The sequence below is a fragment of the Crocuta crocuta genome, unplaced genomic scaffold (assembly GCF_008692635.1).
Source record: "Crocuta crocuta isolate KB4526 unplaced genomic scaffold, BGI_CrCroc_1.0 scaffold90, whole genome shotgun sequence".
NCBI lineage: Eukaryota > Metazoa > Chordata > Mammalia > Carnivora > Hyaenidae > Crocuta > Crocuta crocuta.
In genome coordinates this window covers 6,234,929-6,253,913 of record NW_027527449.1, presented here as the reverse complement: position 1 = coordinate 6,253,913, position 18,985 = coordinate 6,234,929, and the positions used below count along the sequence as shown (strand labels likewise).

Below are 18,985 nucleotides of genomic sequence, written 5' to 3'. Positions count from 1 at the left end.
TATCCTAGCACTTTTTTCTTTACAGTGAAATGTTACATCAAAACTACTAAGGTAATTACACAGATAATGAGACAATTATTAGTGCCGTTTGGTGACCTTAATGGCACTCAAGTTTCCATTCCAGTCTTGTTTGAATCTGTGTGAGGTGGGGTTTTGTTTGCTTTTGTTTGTGTTTTGTCATCCTCAGCACAAACTCCTTTTTATCCCAGCCTTTGAACCTGCCTCAAATGCTCTTTCTCTCTCTTCTCATAGAGCATGGTGCATCCCTCTTGTTCAAATTTAAAATCATTTTATACTTCTGTAATTCATTTATTCTTATTGTTCATGCTAACTAGACTGGGGCTCCATGAGAGCAAGGACATGGTCACATATGCTACCCATTGTGTCCTCGTCATTCAGTGTGCTTAGTAAATATTTTTCATCTTGGACGAGATGTGTAGTTGTTGACACAGGGTTGAAAGTGGCCAAGCAAATACACTAAAGAGAAAAATCCCAATACTTAGTTCACAGGGGGCTGTTTTGAAAGCAATGAGGGCTCTATAATAACCATCCACTTGTTCCCAAATTGGTTTTTTTCCTGTAGCATGGATGTGTTTTGTATTGAATTCTGTCCAGTCTCTTTGTTATCTGTAAATGTGGATTTGTAAACTTACACCCACAGTGGTAGCTTGTCTTAGGAAAGTTCTAGCTTTCTCCCTTCATCTCTATCAGCCTCCCTTCCCCAGAACTACACTGACTAAATATACAATCTACACACCTATAATTTTCTAGGCAAGCACAACTTTTAAGATTCTTCCCCTAAGATGGGGTTGAGCAACCCCCCCTCCCCCCCCATCAGTTGGTTGAGCAACCAGCTTTGGCTCAGGTCATGATCTCACGGTTCTTGAACTCGAGCCCCTCATCTGGCTCTGTGCTGACAGCTTGGAGCCTGGAGCCTGCTTTGGATTCTGTGTCTCCTTCTCTCTCTGCCTTTCCCCCACTCCTGATCTGTCTCTCAAAAATGAATAAACATTTTTAAAAATTAAAAAAAAGATTCTTCCCCTAAGCTACCACTTCCTAGTAAACTACCGCCCTTAATCCTTTCCCACATAGAAATTCTAGAGTCCACATTCATGCTCACTGATGGCTTGTGTCTACCCAAACTAATTCAAAAATGTTAAAAGTTGAAATGACAAAAAAATTCCCGATTATTCTGAAAACATGTCTTTGAGTCTCATCAAGTTCTTCTTTTACAAAAAGACATTCATGTAGGCAGAGTACAGATTCTTGCAAGTTGATGGTGACTGCTTTTGTCCTCATTTTCTCCAGCCCCCGTTTTTCATTTAACGTATCTTTTTATGGTGGTTGCTATAGGCGGTTCTACCCGAGCCTCTGGCGACACAACTCGATTCTTTCCTGGTATATTTGGCAATATTTTAATCTTAAAAAATATCGCTGTATAGTATTTCTTTAACTCAGTAAGGTGTGATCAAAAGGCAAGAGACTGGACACTGAAAATAAACTATAATTATCAGACAAGGGGAATTGTGAAAATGACTATTTCTTTTGGCATGTTTCTCACAAATACCAATCCCCCTCAATGCCTTACTGTCTGATACCAGAACCTGGGGAGGAAAATGGTGGCTCGGTGTCTGTCTTCTTCAGTCAAAGCCAAACCCTTCTCCTGGGAAGAATCTGGTTTGCCTTTCAGGGGGTCAGACGGCATCTGGGGACTCTTTCACATGGCTTGAGTTTTCTCCAAAATCCAGTCCACATACTCAACCACATTGGTGTAAACCCCTGGCCGTTCCTTTTGACCACAGCCTTCTCCCCAGCTGGTGATGCCCACCAAATGCCAGACTTCGTTGTGCTTACAGGACAGGGGGCCCCCCGAGTCTCCCTGTGACAGGGGGAGGGGAAAAAAGAAAAGGTGCACAGATGGGTTCAGATGCTTCTCATCTTACATACATGTGTCTCAGAGAGATTTCACCTAGAATTCTGTTCTTGGCTCATTTATAAACTTCAGTGTAAGTAAAACAAATAGACCGCGGTTCCCTGCTCGGGGGCAGAAGACTGCTTCTTAAATGTATTAAACATTCTCATGTGAGGGGCACCTGGGTGGCTAGTCGGTTAAGCGTCCGACTTCGGCTCAGGTCATGATCTCCCGGTTTGTGAGTTCGAGCCCCATGTCGGGCTCTGTGCTGACAGCTCAGAGCCTGGAGTCTCCTTCAGATTCTGTGTCTCCCCCTCTCTCTGCCCCTCCCCTGCTCATGCTCTGTCTCTCAATAAAAAAAACAACAACCCAAAACATTCTCCTGTGAATATACTCAATTGGCTGAAAACATTCTTACCTTACAAGCATCCTTCCCTCCCTCTCTGTAGCCCGCACAGAGCATCCTGTTGGTTATCCTGTGCCCTCGGTAGCGCGTCTGGCACTCCTCAGTTGTCACCAAGGGTACATTAGCTTTCTGGAGAGTATTTTGTATTTTGTCTGAAAAAATGTTGGGTTTGTGACTGGAATAATCACGTATATAATATAAATATGTAAACTTAAAATGAAATCGTACCTATACAAAAATCTAGAAAGAAGAAAAATATTAGGTTTACCTCATAGATCTTTTATAATTATAGCGTTATAGAGAATACTTTATTTAACATTCATACTTAAAACTAAGTATGGCTCTAACTGGAATTACTTCCCGGAGAAAATAATTGGATAATAGGCTCTGACATTTAATGAAAAGTGCTAGGTTTCATACTAAACTTCATTAAAAATAATTAGTCATTAAAGAAATTGTCATATTTAAAATTTCTAATCAAACATACATGGGATCCTCCTCACTTGGGTAATTTTGTCTCTTCGTCTTCATTAGCATGCTTTCTGTATTGAAGGATATGATTATTTTACTCACATTTTAGCTGTATGACTTGATATAGCAGAAAAGGTTAAGAGTAAACTATGTCCTTTATCTTTAGGATGGAGCACACGGAGAAACATCATTTCTTACCTCCTAATTTTCTGTACCCCCATCCAGTCACCCAGCACTCAGTATATATTACACCTCGATCTCCTTTGGAAGGTAGACATATGGGTCTCTGAGTATCTAAGTTTTGAAAATCATAGTTTAGTCATCAGAAACAAAATATATCTTTTCTCCCAGAAGAGACTCTCTTCTTTCACTTTCCCTTATTTGTGTGTTCTCTATTATATTCAGGTTTTGCCTTATTGTCATTCATTTCCATTCCTTGTGTTCGACTTTATACATCACACATCCCGGGATAAGAGAACAAGGGAGAGATAAAGCATAGTCCTCTCTCCTAACTCCATCTCTTTAACTAGGTCTGTTGACTCTGTAGAAATTGCTTACTCACTCTGACCTGCAATACTTTCGTCCCTAAAAGGGAGATATAGATCATCTTTAATATCCCAATGTATTATAGAGTTATGTCATTCTTTGAATCTGAAGAAACTTGGAGAGAACCTAACGCTTCACCCAAAGTAAGATTTAATGATTAGGGAATAGTGCCAGCCTTAACAGACTAAAAGACTAGCTTAGCAGCCCCTCTTTCATGATAATACCACCTTGAAATTGTGAGGGCCAGGTCATGAATTTGGCAGTGTCAAACATTACATCTAGGTCATCATTGTAGATAACTTTCCATTTAAAATTCTACATACCTGTGTAATTCATTGCCGTTTCCAGTTTCAGTAGGGCAATATCATACCCACTTTCTGCTGTTTTATATTGATCATGAATTATTATTTCTTGGACCCCAAAGAAAGATGTGTCCTTTTTAATTTCTGATTGATTTAAAATGCCACTATAGACATGCAAGATTTTAGGTGACTCTACCCTAAGGAATAAACAATAGAGGAAAAGAAATTTCCATTACCAAATAATTCCCAAACACTTGAGCTATACTGTTATTTATCTAGCTATTACTGATATTTTCTGTTGGTGGAAGGCTTTTTGGTGGAAAGGAGTGATTTCATCCAAGATTTTTCACTCACATTCCGCCTGTAGAAGGTTCTGGGTAAGCATTTACTATATTAACCACATAAAAATGAATGAATGCTCTTTTCACCCTCTAACTCTCTCTCTCTTTCTCTCTCTCTCTCTCACACACACACACGTGCACACTCCCTCTTCCCTCCCCCCACCCCCGTCCTCCCTTCCTCCCTTGTCTCCCTCCCTCTTATGAAGAGTTTTGGGTGTTAGTGGGTGTTAGTTTCAACCCTGCCACTGATTAGCTGAGAATCTGAGAAATACACTTGGATTTTCTTTTACTCCATTTTCCCATATGGAAAAGGTAAAAGGTAAAGGGGGTTAATGACTTCAAACATATCTTTGAGTTATAATATGAGTATAAACAAAAACAAACACACAAAACCGTATCTGGAAACTCAGAGACTACCAAAGTGCAAAGAGGAAGTTCGGCCAACTAAAATTCCCTGGAGCACGTATACTCTCCTGACAGAGTTTTTGGTTTGGCCAATACTAAAATTGACCTAAGTAGGGAATCCAATCTGAGGATGCACAATGAAATCTTCCTTCTGTATTTGGAAACATGGCAACATGATGGTGGGGTGGGGGGAGAGGAGAGAGAGAGAGAAGAGAGAGGAGAGAGGAGAAGGAGGAGGGCAACGGAGAAGGAGTGGAGGGGAGAGGAGAGGCAAAAGGGGAGAGGTGAAGGAGAGAATGACAGATTTAGAGAAGGGGAAATTCTCTTTGTGTTTAGCTCTGGACGTGATGCCCAAGACAAGCACAGATGATATGTTCTGATGGGAAATAACAAGAACACCCCTGGGCACGTGGATGCATGTAACTGGGAAAGCGGAATAATATGCCTTCATATTTCTGCACCTAATCTGATGCTGGTAGACCATAAGTGTTCTTCCTTTTTGCCTTTTTTTTTTTTACTATAGAAATTTAATTTACCCAATAGGATAATTTACATTTTTAAAGTATTTACTAAAATGCTAATGACAGATTCAGTTTATGTGCAAGTCCCGGGGAAATAATAAAATTGGTAATGGTACTGACCCAATCAAACAGTGAGCAGCTGTTAGTATCCACTGGTTTCCAATGATGGAGCCTCCACACAGGTGTCTCGGGATGGGTGATGTGATATGCAAAGTTATCTGCCATGGCCACTCACCATGAACAGATGCCTCTCCTCCAACAATTCTGGGCTTGATTTTGGTCGTACATGCTACAACAGAAGGGTTGCAATGAGTAGCTTCCTAAATCTCTCTTTTCCATCAGCAGTTATGTTTCTTCAGGCACAAAGAGCAGAAAACCTTCCCTGGATTCAATATTTTATCATGACTTTGATGTGAAGAAATTTTATAACCAAGTCAGCAAGCAAAGCATGCACAGGAAAAGTGCATGACTAAGTCACCTTCTAACTGCATGTCCTCAAATAATGTCTTATCTGGTACTGCATGATGGTCTTCTCCTCCATCATATGATAACCCTGATGGTTCTCTTAAAGCAATGGTTGTCAGGTGTGGCCCTTGGACCAATTGCATCACCTGGGAATTTCTTAGAACTGCAACTTCTCGAGCTCCCCTCAGACCCAGTAGATCAGAAACTTGGACAGTGGAGCCTAGTAATCTGAATGTCAACCAGCCCTGCTGAAGTTTGAGAAAAGCTATTATAAAGGAAGCGAGCACTTTCCTCTCAGGTTACAGCTTATATACAGTTCCTCTCTATCTTCTACTACTCAGGCTGACCTTTGGTCCCAGAGTCTCCTGCTCTAGCTGGGTACCATCCATGCGTGGGCTGCTCTTCTGTTTGTGAACTGCTTCTCCCTTTTGGCTTTGTTGACAGCTTGGAGTTCTCTTGGTTCAACCCTTGATACTTTCCAAGCAATCTGATTCACATTTACCCCCTCTGCTTCCTTCTGCCCTCGCTGCTCTGGGTAGGATAGTCCCTTCTGCTTCTATTTCCTGGGATGCCAAACATGACACCCACCCTCTCAATGGGAGCCTTGGCCAAATCTGCCCCAATAACCTAGATGGAATTGGAATGAGGTGTTCCAGGACAACAGTATTCTAGAGCAATGCTTCTCATATTTTAATGTGCATATGGATCACCTGGTTATCTTTTGAAATGCGGATTCTGATTCGGTTTGGGGAAGTGGGGGTTGCTGAAATTCTTTGTAGCAGGCTCACTGGTGATGTCAACATGCTCTACCCAGCCTACAATTAGACTAGCATGGCTCAGAAGATCAGGGAGGTTTCATGTCCTTAGCTAAAGGAGGAGGAATGTGAAGTTAGCGAAAGGGTCACCAGTCAAAAGCCAAGCCCTTGATGGTCTGTTCCCTGGTTTTGCACAGGTGTAAAACAATCTCTCTAGGCCTGTCTTTTCTCAACAGGAAATTGGATGTATAATCCTGGGGGAGACTTCAAATAGGAGGAGAGGACAAGAAAAAAGAAATCTTGAGGAAAACACTGGTTAGCAAGTGGAGTCAGGAACAAGCTTGATGTGTTTGGGAAAGCTTAAACAGGCTGACACGCTGAGAAAAGTGTTCTCACCTGAGAGTGCATGGGGTGAGACTCATTTCAGAGAAATATTTTGAAGATTTTGACTAGATTCTGAAATTACAGGGAAGCCCTTATGATTTACAAGAAATGAAAGGCAAAGTTTAGGAAAATGAACAGGTAAGCAGTAACTAAAAATGTTATAAACAGTTCAACAATGACTTTATTAGGGATAAATGGTAGGTTTGGATGTTCATTCTATTTTGTCTCCCAGTTCAAACAGAATGCTGCAAATATCTGTGTTTAACATTAGGTTTTGTGTTAGGAAACATTTCTTTTGACAGCCATTCCTCTGTATCTTTAGAAAGTTATGTTGGAGACCAATGACAGTATAAGACATGATAGTTAGATATCCCCTGCCATTAGGGTATTATTTCACCTGATATAGTGCAGGAAAACCCAATTATCTAGTTTCAGAAGGTGCACTAAAAAGGCTTAAGGTTTTATTTTCCTTTATCTTGTATTTTCTGCCTCAGCTATCAATCTCCACCTGATACATTCTGTAGCCTTCACATACCAGAATCCATACATTCATCAGAGAAGAACATAATGAAAGGAGAGTGAGGAATGGATTCTGTAACTTAAGGTATTAAGTGATGGTTCCCATTTTAGAAACTATGTCAATCACTGACAGCAACATCTGCCAAGTGTCCCTTCTTGTGCTTAGCAGAACGAAGACAACAGAATTATCATAAATGCTCCTTCTTAGATACATGTATTGTAAGGAAAACAGAGAATATATGAGATACAACTTAATTGGCTGGTTTTTTAAAGGAGCTTGGGCCATCAGATCCCTCTACACTCCAAGAAGGCATGGTTTCCTAGGTAGGATGTCAGATCGGACACAATATCATACATACTACAAAACAAGTTCTCAGTAGTGAAGGACTTACTCGCCTTCTCGATGGAGAAATAATTCTGGCACAGAAGATTTTTATACTTTAAAAACTGTTACAAAGTATAGTCATCACGTCTATTTTATTCATTAAATCTCAGTTGAATCCTAAATTCATAGTACGTTATAATATTGGACATTAAGCAAGAAAAGTCTAAAACATGTAGTCTTATGTAAATTAGTAAGCACTAAAGTCATCATAGGCTATTATGGTGATTTAGAGAGGAGTGTGAGATGGTTCTTCCTGTTGGAGATTCTGTCTGCAGATGATTCTGTTTGCCTACAAACCATCCCTCAATACTACGCTCAGAAATTACTCACTAGAAGTGGCCACTGCAGATCTTATTTTCAGTGTAATGTTTATTACATTTTATATATAAGTGTTGTTTAATCTAGACAATCTTTTTATTTTCTTTCTACCCTGTCACACTCATTGTTATAAATCGAGTTTTACCATAAATTTTTGCCAGTATTCATGAGTTTGCAGAATACTTTCAGGGGATCTGAAAAAATAAAGGCACCTGAAGACGAGCTACTTTATTTCTTGAATAAATACATATTTTTTCAAACACATGATATTTATTTATGTTTCAGCTAACTACCAAGTGATGGCCAATGGACAGGAAACAAATAATTTGATTAACCAAATTCCTGACCGATACTCCATGTTAAAGGATAATAAGAAAGACAGTTAGCCTTCATGGTAGGAAGCAAACATAAAAGTGTTGACTGAGCCTGAGTCTCACCATAAAATACCAGCTATATACATGTGTCCAATTAAAAGACATACTAATTTAATATTAGGCAATGCCTAATATTAGTTGAGTTTAGTTAAGGCCCCAAATTTACCATTAAAACATGGTCAGCCTGGGTGACAGAAGTAAAAATAACAGAAAATTGCATTCAAGTTCGTTATTGTACTAAGTTTCTTCCCTTTGTGGTTATTATTGACTTTGACAGTCGTGATATACTTGGTAGAGAATACCTTCTTCAGATTTATTTTCTCAGGTGACATTAAACTCACCATTATCCATTTTACATAACCTTAATGTATATCCAGAGATGCCTCCTCTCCCATGAAGTATTTTCGTTGGAGATCCATTTGAAGAGAGTTTTAAGTAACATTTACCCCTGCAAGTTGGAAACAGAGTAGTATAAACATAACACACCCCTCAAGGAGATGGGACAGGAGTATCCATGTAACTCTTTGTACGTCTTACTTCCCTCCGTTGCAAGATTCTGGAGATGGCGAATAGGTAAAAAATTGGCAACGGATGGAGTTGGTACACATTTTCTGGCAGGCTCCATGCCCTTTCACGTCAACAATGTCCAGTTCTTCTCCCAAAAAATCAGTGTTGTGGTAAAATGAGGAATGACAGAACACTAGGCAGGAAATCACATATCAGATGGGAGACACGCAACCTTACCACTAGGCATTCTCGGGTTTGCTCATCTTGATCAGGAGAGAGTGCTTGTGTTGTTTACCTGGGACACTGTGCCTGCAGGTTTGTAGACTGAAACCAGAAAGAGCTTTGTTCTTTTTAATGCGTGCACTTGGTAATCCACTTTCAGATGTTTTTAGGAGACAAAGATTTCTAACAGTAAAAAAAAAAGGGGGGGAATATAAATGTACTATGTCAAACTATTATGTAAAACATATCAAAGAAAAGAACCATTTTTATAGCACATACAAAAGTCAATTCATGTTGGTGTTTAATAGTGAATAATTTCGGGGCACCTGGGTGGCTCAGTTGGTTAAGGGTCCGACTTCTGCTCAGGTCATGATCTCACAGTTCGCGGGTTCGAGCCCCGCGTCGGGCTCTGTGCTGACAGCTCAGAGCCTGGAGCCTGTTTCAGATTCTGTGTCTCCCTCTCTCTCTCTGACCCTCCCCTGCTCACACTGTCTCTCTCTCTTTCTCTCAAAAATAAATAAAATGTTATAAAAAAAATTTCAATAGTGAACAATTTCTCATTTTGCAAGTACTCTTCATACATCACTGAGTCAGACCCCACGATCCATAGACTGTAGACAGATCTTCAACATGAAACCACTTGCCTCCAAAAAATTTTCCGAGCTGTTTCTATTGCCAGTATTCCTAGCATCTTCCGTTGTCTCCTTTCTTTCAACACTCCTCACCTATTTCAAAGATTCCATAATTTCCATGCTATGGAGAAATCTGCTATCCAGAGTTGCTTTAGGCTCAGACAGGAATAAATGACATTCATCACAGGCTCCACACAAGCAGTGTTTTCTTGGAACAAAATAACTTTTCTTGAATAGCCCCACATCGTGGTCTAGAAGAGTGCTGTCCAGTAGAGTTTTCTGCAGTGATGGACACAGTCCATTTCTGTACCATCCAATTCAATAGCCCCTAGTCACATGTGGCTATTGAGCACTTCAGATGTGGCTGATACAGCTGAAGAAATGAATATTTCAATTTAAAAAGCCAAGTCTTAGCTTATAGCACTCATGGTCCTCTCTCACCCTGTATTGAGAGGATCCAGTGTGTTACCCCTCTTACAGTTATTGATTGGGAATGTTATGAAAGGAGTAGAAAAGAAAAAGAACGGTGATTAACAGAACAGTACAAAGGCATCTTTCTAATTTGTCACATTTATAATGCAATCTTTGAACCTCCTTTCTTCTCTGACTGCATTCAGTCCCTTCAATTACCAGCGGTATGCTGGTGATACCCAGACACAGATCCAGAACATAAACCTTTCTTCTTAGTTCCAGATTTCTCTTTCCAACTGCCAAGTTCAACATTTCTCTCTGGATATCCACTAGGCATCTCTTCCCTCTTGAAATCTGCTCCTCATGAACTCTGCATTACAGTCTTGGGTATTTTTATCCTTTTCATTCCGTGGGCCAAAAGTCTTAAAGCTTTCACTGACTCTTTCCTTCAGAGCAGACAACCAGTCAACAAGTTTTATTGTCTCTACATCAGATAATATATCCCAACCTGATAACTTGTCTATCACTTCCACTCTGGGCCAAATAGGGCAGAGTTTTTACCTATTTTGTTCACTAATGGTATCCCTGGTGTTTAGAACAGTGCCTGGTATATAGTAGGCACCGAATAAATTATATTGTTGAGTAAAGGAAAGTAACAGATATATTTTCATGTGACCAACCTAGTACTTCCAAAAGTCACTCAATGGAAAACCAGGTTTGCTTGATGGACAAGAAACTCAAGGGCTCAGCACAGCTGGATTGCTCTAGGGGGCACATTTCCCACATGAGCAGCCAAGTCAAGCAAATACCAAGGGCTCTGAGAATTCTCATTCTCTTATAATGAGATTCTCCCATAGAGCATCTCAAGTGCTCTAGGTTTTGAAGCAGACTTAAGTGGGTTTTTTTGTTTTTTTGTTTTTGTTTGTTGTTTCAGTCAATCTTATTAATGAGGAACAGCAACCCCAGTAGACATCCCTTCAATGATCAGAGAAATTTCCCATGTCTTAGTATAGTTTCCTGTATTAATACCCATCAGTAGGGAAACAGCATCTCAGTTCTCAAACCTCCCTCCACAATTACCCCCAATTCCATTCACATAGGCCTTCATTTCCACTTTCACTAATACTCCCAGCCCTTTCTACTCCAGGTTCAATAATCTCAAACTGGGCATTGGACTAAGTTGCCTCTTAATGGTCATCCTTATTTTCTTTACTCCATTCAGAATGAGACAACTCTCCCTTTGCTGCAGGCAGAGATCTCCCTCAGCTGAAGAAAATAAGAGTCCTTGGTAACATAAGATTTGCAGACATCAGGTGGGCAATGCAAAGAGAGAGGGGGTAGGAATTCTTCCTGGCAACTTCTGTCCATCATATATAGACATCCAGATTAAGTGTGTAACTGCTCAGAATTTTTAAAGGATAGACTATGATCAGCTGTTTTAAAGCATTAACCTTCATCTTAACTCCTTACCTTTCAGATTCTTCTGGCCACTCTTGAGAAAAAAAGGTGAAAAACAAACAACCAGGATGGTGAGTACAAATGCGGCGACAGACAAAGGCATCTGGAGCCATGACACTGTCAATGTTATTGTCTGCAAACGCTGTACCAGGGAAAATGTCCCTAATACAAGCTGTATGACAGAAGAAAGAGTGTTTAAGAAATCAATTCGCCAACATTTTCAGTAAAATCCCAGTCATAGTATTTGTAAGTTCCCTAGAAAAGGTTTGTTACGGGGTGAAGAGGGATGAATAGGCTGAGCACAGAGTTTTTTTTAGGACAGTTCAAATTCTCTGCATGATAGCGTGATGACAGATAGATGTCATTATACATTTGTCCAAACCCATAGAATATACAACACCAAGAGTGAGTCGGAATGTAAACTATGGGCTTTGGGGTGATTATGATGTGTCAATGTATGTTAATTAACAGGAACAAATGTACCACTTTGGTGGGGGGTGTTGATAATGAGGGAGTCTGTGCATCTGTCCCAGGCAGGGCTATATGGGACATCCATATTTCCCCCTCCATTTTGCAGTGAACCTAAAATTGCTCCAAAGAAATAAAATCTTAATAACAATTATTTTTTACAGTCTTTTAAATCCAAGATCTTTAATTTTTTTTAATTAGGAAAACTGGAGGGATTGTTTTAAATTTTAAATTCACGGGGCGCCTGGGTGGCTCAGTTGGCCAAGTGTCCAACTTCAGCTCAGGTCATGATCTCATGGTTTGTGGGTTCGAGCCCCGCGATTCTGTATCTCCCTCTCTCCCTGACCCTCCCCTGCTCATGCTGTCTCTCTCTCTCTCAGAAATAAAACATTAAAAAAATTTAAATTCAAATATAGCTCTAATTATATGGGACACAATGACATTTCTCACATAAAGAAGGTAAAAGATCATTTGGTCCATTTCATCAGGGAGCACACATGGGTATCCTAAGCTAGGCCCTTCATGCATACATACCATCAGCACCTGCTATTTAATGGCTAAACCACCTCACTGAGAAAATAAGTTACCCAGCTTAGAAAGCGCACAGGATTTCAGTGAAAATCCAGACACTACTTTAGTGAGCTTCGTTATTCTGGTTGGTGTCCCCATGCGGGTGTACTTCAATAGACAAATGTTACTGAATGAAAACAAAAATGGAAAAATGTTTTACTCTTCTAAATACAAGTAGGAAACAACATGAGACGATAAGAAATGCCAATTTAGAGACTTTCTGGGCTGACAGCTAAGGAACTGCTCTGCAAAGCATCTAGCTGATGCTGGGCTACGGGACTTGATTCCTTCCTCCACCAGGACTTGAAGGGCCTCTGATTTTTGTCAATTCTGTTTTTCATCACTGACACGACAGCTTTGGAGAGATAATGGCCTGAAGAATTGGAGGTAGGAAGTAATGAATTCTCAAGCCTTTCTCTGCTCCCCATGTCCTGGCTTGCTGTCCCTGTCGTGTTAAGGCTCACATATAAATTATGTTAACAAGATGTAGTTGAGCTGAGCTAAACACAAACTGTGAAAGCTTACTTCTTAATCTGAGGATTTGCTTTTATTGCTGTCGTTTTTAAAATAAGTCTCAGATGCTTTATTCACCTTCCTGTGAATGTGGAGAGTGGAATGGAAAAACCCAAAGGAGAATCCAAATAATCATCATTTAAACTTAGTTCTCCTTTTTTGGCTGGGTTCTAGATCAGCATGGTTTACTATACAACCCTAGCATGTCTCAGATATTTCTAAATATAAAAGTTGGTGATATTTTTCCCTAGTTTTTTTTAAAAAAAGAGGACACAGATTCATCATTAGAGATCAGGGCATTTCTACATTCCCACACATTTATCTCTGGAATATTTCAAAATCCTGTGTGGGGCAGATTTTAAAACACTTCGCATGGGCTTTAGTTATTCTGTCTTAGAAAAGGAACTCTTACTTAGAGAGGTCTGCATAGGTTTTCCTTTGGTTCTATAATCCTTAGGCCAGGAATGACATAGTCAGATCAACTGTAACTGTCTCAAAATTGCCAATTAAGAAATGTATCTCTTTTTAAATTACCTAGGAGATGCATTAAGCAGATATATATCTCTGTGTTTATCTATGTATATACATAGATATGTATACATATATTATACACATGGATATATACATATATGTGTACGTGTATATATATGTATATAAAACAATGTCAGTAAAAAGACAGAGTCCTTAAAATAAAAGAAACACATCCAAATTGGTCTTTAAATGCACTTTCTGTGAGGAAAACTATTAGCACTGTACTTATTCTAGAAATGTTGTTTAGGGGCTGAAAATCAGCTTCTGGCATCAAGTTGAGGAGAAATTTTGTTTTCCATCAGATGACGTGATGATCTACTTCCTGTTCTCAGGCTCAGCCTGTGGCTCACTCACCGATGCTCTGAGCTTGGAAACTGCCTTGTTGCATATGTAAAAAAGTGACAGTGCATGTCATTTGTGCATCTCTCTTGGCATTCCTGAGCATTCCTGGCAATCGAGCTATTATAGTTCATGCCCTTCATGTCCAGGTCCATATACATATTCCTGTGGCAAGCTGACGATAGAAGCAGAAAACATGGTGATCTTCCAGACTCCAGGACCAACCTGAGTCGTGCTATGTTACCCACTGCCCTTCCTGACTTACTCTTTGACCTCTTCCAGCCACTTTTTCCCTGAAGTCCTTTGTTTTCATCTTCATCTACTTAACTTCCATGCTTACATGGAAGCAGAAAAAGAATACAATTGCCCTGCTTCGATTGCAATAATATTAGACTTGTCAATTCCTGTGTTAATTTTCTACCCTGGCCTCCCTTGTCTGCTTAACTCTACTGACTCCATAGGTTAGTCTGATTGATCCACTAACCTATTTGAGGATCTTTTCACTATCAAGACAAGTGTCATCACAACCTTTCTAGTTTTTCCTTTGATTTGAAGTAATATGTTTAATACAGACTTACAGGGGTGCCTGGGTGGCTCAGCTGGTTAAGTGTCCAACTTTGGCTCAGGTCATGATCTCACAGCTCATGAGTTCGAGCCCACTGTCGGGTTCTGTGCTGTCAGCTCAGACCCTGAAGCCTGCTTTGGATTCTGTGTCTCCCTCTCTCTCTGCCCCTCCCCCACTCATGCTCGCTCTCTCTCTCTCTCTCTCTCATTCTCTCAAAAATAAATAAATATTACAAAAATATGGACTTATATATAACACTTGAAGCTGGGAATGGGGGGGTGGATCATGCATGTGTGCTGGTTTTTACTCTACAGTGAAAGAACTTCATGAGCAGGGTTTTGTTTTACAGCCATAAAACCGTATGTGATATAACTAAATATATATCATAGTAACGAGTGGTTGTGAATTCTAATAGGACATCTTACCACTTATTTGATGTGGGCATTGCTTGAAAGAATATCCAGAAATTGCTCCTGTCATATTGACCCGTGGCAGTGCTTCTGTCACACTGTCTTTCAGGACACAAGTGAACCTGCATGAGAACTTGTGTTTTAAAATAATGGATCTGAAAAGTCAGCCCACAGAAAGTCAGAGAGAAACAAATAAACTGCTCTATCTGATGCCAAAACAAATATTTTCTTAGCAAAGCTGGTTTTTCCCCCCATTCTACCATCCGTACCCTTAGGAGATCACATACGGTAATCCCTACTAACTGGAAACAGGAGTGGACTATGGCCTGTTGGTCAAGCAGCTCTCTGCCTGTTTTTGTGCGGCCCATCAGCTAAGAATGGGTCTATGTTTCTTAATGGTTACATTTTAAATAGTTATATAAGTACTTATAGAATATCTTTGACTTTGCTCCTAGATCCATAATTCCTAAAATATTCAATCCCTGCTTTGTCAAAAAAAAAAAAAAAAGTTGCCAACCCTTGTTGTAGATTCTAGAGTAGTAATTTTTTAAGTTCAGGATAATATGTAAATATCTATGAATGGAGCAATAATACACAAACACGTTGATAACTTACCTCTCTAGTAAAGCTTCATTACTGAATTTTCAAGTTCAACATGGAAACAAAAGTGGTGGATGGAATGTCCTAAAATTTTTTAAAGCTTTTATCTACTTGTTTTTGAGAGAGAAAGAGAGAAAGCAGAAGCAGAGGAGGGACAGAGAGAGAGGGAGAGGGAGAGAATCCCAAGCAGGCTCCATACTGTCAGCACAGAGCCCAACATGGGGCTCAGTCTCATGAAGGCATGAGATCATGACCTGAGCTGAAATCAACAGTCAGACACTTAACAAACTGAGCCACCCAGGTGCCCCCAAATGTCCTAAAATTTTTAAAAATATGACTATAATCACGAAATCACTAAACGCAGTTGTGAATCTGGAGAAGATACCGGTTAATAGCTATAAATTATATTTGGGGGACAACTGAGATGATATAAAGGGGTTCTTGCTATAATTTTTTCCTTTATGTAGGAAAAGGTATATTGAAATATTTAGGGGTGAAATGTTATAACGTTTTCAAATCATTTCAAATGGTTAAACAGATAGATGGATAGATAGATAGATAGATAGATGGTAGACAGATATAAATAAGGCACAAATGGCATATATCTTGGTGACAGGGGACCACCGCACTGTTCTTTCAAACTACATTTATAAATATTTATTTCCTGATAATTGAGGGAAAATCACCAGTTTGAATAATATCAATTATCAATAATCAATCAAAAAGCAAGGACAAAATGATTAAGAGGCATAATAAGAGTAGAGAGAAATAAGGGTACCATTAAAATCTAGACTACAGGGAAGTTGTAAAGTCCACACTGCAAGGCATGTGTCCCCCTCCCTGATCTGCCTAGATGCCATCTTTTTTTCTGCAATATTTAGTATTTCAATTGAAGGGCAACATGATTTCCCATCATTAACCTTCCATTTTATAAAATGGAAGATGAATATTTATTGGTAAGTAATCATCCCGTAAAAGTTACTTCCTCTGTGCAGAAATGCAAACATTTACCATCTGGTAGGATCTTCAGAGGACGATTCAGCCATGAAGGTGAAGAGCAGACACCTTGGGTGGTGGGTACAGACAAGCTGGCAGTGCCTGACGCTTGGCGTGAAAACGGTAGTGATGTCTCCTCCTTGAAAGCCAGTATCTGTGAACAGCTTAGTTACACATTCTGTGATGTAATACATGGCATGAGTTATTTGGGGTTTTAGTTGCAAGTATCAAATAGATAATAATCTCACAAAGGCAAGCAAAGTAGGTCTACATAACAGGAAACACCACTGAACTTGGAAATCAGAGCAATCAACACTTTTAGGTTAGTTTGTTGGATGAGCAGCGTCAGACAGGAAAGGAAATCACAAAAGGGCACATTTACCTCAATGGAATTGTGCTTATGAGTGATTATCTTGGAGACGTGGGTGCTTTGTGGGGAACTGAATAATTTCTCAGAGCTTTACTGGCAAAAGATATTCCTTAGGATCGCATCCACGTCTGGAATGGGCCGCCTTCTTTCTGTTTCGCTACTGCTTCTGTTTGTCAAAATTCCTTGTTTATATGAAACAAAGGATCCAGAGTGATCATTTTTCAATAGTATTAGATGGCCCTGGCTATAATATACTGTATCACCTCACTGTTTAAAATGGGCCAGTTGAGTAATAGGAACTGTAGATTCTCAGAAAAATAACTGAATCCCATTCTAGCTGAAATGATACATAGGTATTTTTTAAAGCTAAATTGGATAAAACTAATTTTTTCCCTGTTTCTAGAAAGAGATATCTAATATTCTAGATTATGGCTCTTTGGGTCATTATTACTCAGTCACTGAATAAAAGGTTTTAGTTTTTAATCTTAGTATATTTCCATTAAGAAGTCTTCTTAATATCTTTCATATATATATGTGTATGTGTATATACATATATATATAACACATATTATGTGTATATATATATATATAGTAAAAATGAAATACTTTGGGAAGGATAAAATGTAACTCACATATTTATTGGAGTAACAAACAATATACCAATAAATATGTGGAAAGGTATGTAGGTACAGAGCAGTGAAAACTATTACTAGAGGCTTTAGGATTTAGATAGTCTATAATCTTAGATGGGGAAAATTCCAACTTTATTTTCACTAACCTCTACCTAAAATGTGACATAGCCTTCCGTTATTAATGTCACAAACCACAGGGTTCAAACTACCTGCTTTGTCATAATAAAATTACATATTTAGAAAAGAAAACATGACAGCTGCAGACATCTTCAAATAACATTACCCCTCATCACCAGCTGGGTGGTAATTATTACCGGGCAGTTTTAGACCCACCACTAAATCTTGTTTCCTCAATAAGAAGCTCATATACTTTTATATCAGGTTATTTTTTTTTCACATTTTAACTAAGTATATTTCAGTATAATTGATTTTCTTGGTAATCCTTTGTATTTTTACTTTATGCCTTTAAAGACATTCTGAGAACAGAGTCCAAAGAGACCTCTGGGGAAAAGAGAGTCAAGGCTGTACTCAAAACCCAGCACATAAGCCTTCTAAATTAGCCAACTCTAACCTCTGCATATAGTATAATTTTCTCCAAAATTGACAGCTTCAAGAATGACCTGGAGGTTAACAGAAACCTCCCCCCGTCCCCAAGCTTCATGTGGCTTTGTGGGAGTTGTGAGGCAGACCCCCAATTAATGAAGAGTCTATTTGCACCTGGAAATGTTCCCCTTATCCACAGAAATCCCACCACTTGATGCAAAGGGAGTAGCAATTACTACCAGACTTGTAATGAGTGATGTAGGTTTGGATACAAATATATACACAGATGTGAATATGACTGTATATATGGACCCAGATTGCTACTATTATGAACAATGCCTGTTCTTCACTTGCCCTCCCTGCTTTGGAAACCCCTGGAGCCTTAAGTGAAAAATAAAATGATTTAATATCCTTCCGTGGAGTAGATGTGGGACTATAGATGGCTTAAGCCCTGCTGTTTTCCAGTCTTCAAAGCAGGAAACCAAGCTGTTCCCAATTCTTATCTAAGATTAAGCTCTACTTACCACTGGAAACTGAGGCAAATAAAATGAAATGTACCATTTGATAAAATAAAGTCATCCTACAAAAAGAAAAATGTGTATGTATTTAGAACATAAAATGTGAATTTATAATCAGTTTACTGACAGCAGGGTTCACAAGAAATAGGGAGGCAGAGGAGTGGTTAATTCAACGGTATTTTCAGGTTATTACCATAATGCTGAATTTTACCTTCCCCAAATCCTAGGACATGGTTATGTGTAGAGTTCAACACTTTCCTAGTTCTGAAGAACCCAGGACAGACAGGGGCGTGCCCCCATCTCTGCGTCCCTGCTGTCGCCAGCTCACCATTAACCAGATACTGCTGTCATCTGAGCCCTCCCCAACTTTAATTTTTCCTTTTTTTTCTTAAAATTTTAACATTTTTATTTATTATTGAGAGACAGAGAGAAAGAGCATGAGCGGGGGGGAGGGGGGGGCAGAGAGAGGGGGAGACACAGAATCTGAAGCAGGCTCCAGGCTCTGAGCTGTCAGCACAGAGTCCAACATGGGCTTGAACTCACAAACCATGAGATCATGACCTGAGCCAAAGTCGGACGCTTAACCGACTGAGCCA

At 39.4% G+C, this 18,985-nt stretch overlaps 1 protein-coding gene across 10 annotated transcripts; it reads right to left on the bottom strand.

Moving 5' to 3' along the window:
* Positions 1-1,488: 1,488 nt before the first annotated feature.
* On the bottom strand, positions 1,489-18,450 carry F11 (coagulation factor XI). 10 transcript variants are annotated; one of them, XM_077762603.1, is made up of 14 exons: positions 18,396-18,450; positions 16,342-16,504; positions 14,746-14,852; positions 13,771-13,930; positions 12,390-12,499; positions 11,347-11,506; positions 8,907-9,016; positions 8,642-8,804; positions 8,446-8,552; positions 5,025-5,193; positions 3,659-3,834; positions 2,988-3,083; positions 2,331-2,470; positions 1,489-1,879 (listed from the first exon to the last, which is right to left on the bottom strand). In XM_077762603.1, exons 1-14 carry the CDS (start codon positions 18,448-18,450, stop codon positions 1,718-1,720), a joined length of 1,878 nt encoding a protein of 625 aa, XP_077618729.1. In that variant the 3' UTR covers positions 1,489-1,717. The 10 variants fall into 10 exon arrangements, with proteins under 10 accessions (XP_077618729.1, XP_077618740.1, XP_077618735.1 ...); XM_077762614.1 differs by having other exon boundaries at positions 8,642-8,756; XM_077762609.1 differs by having other exon boundaries at positions 14,749-14,852.
* Between the last annotated feature and the right edge of the window lie 535 nt (positions 18,451-18,985).

What these genes read in the sequence shown, in the direction of transcription:
- F11 (XM_077762603.1), bottom strand. Translation starts at nt 18,450, where the DNA reads ATGACTTTATTTTATCAAATGGTACATTTCATTTTATTTGCCTCAGTT. An exon ending in CTGTGCGCTTTCTAAGCTGG is followed by an intron (nt 11,507 to 12,389) that starts GTAACTTATTTT and finishes TCTGTCATACAG; the next exon opens with CTTGTATTAGGGACATTTTC. An exon ending in GAATCTTGCAACGGAGGGAA is followed by an intron (nt 8,553 to 8,641) that starts GTAAGACGTACA and finishes TCCAACTTGCAG; the next exon opens with GGGTAAATGTTACTTAAAAC.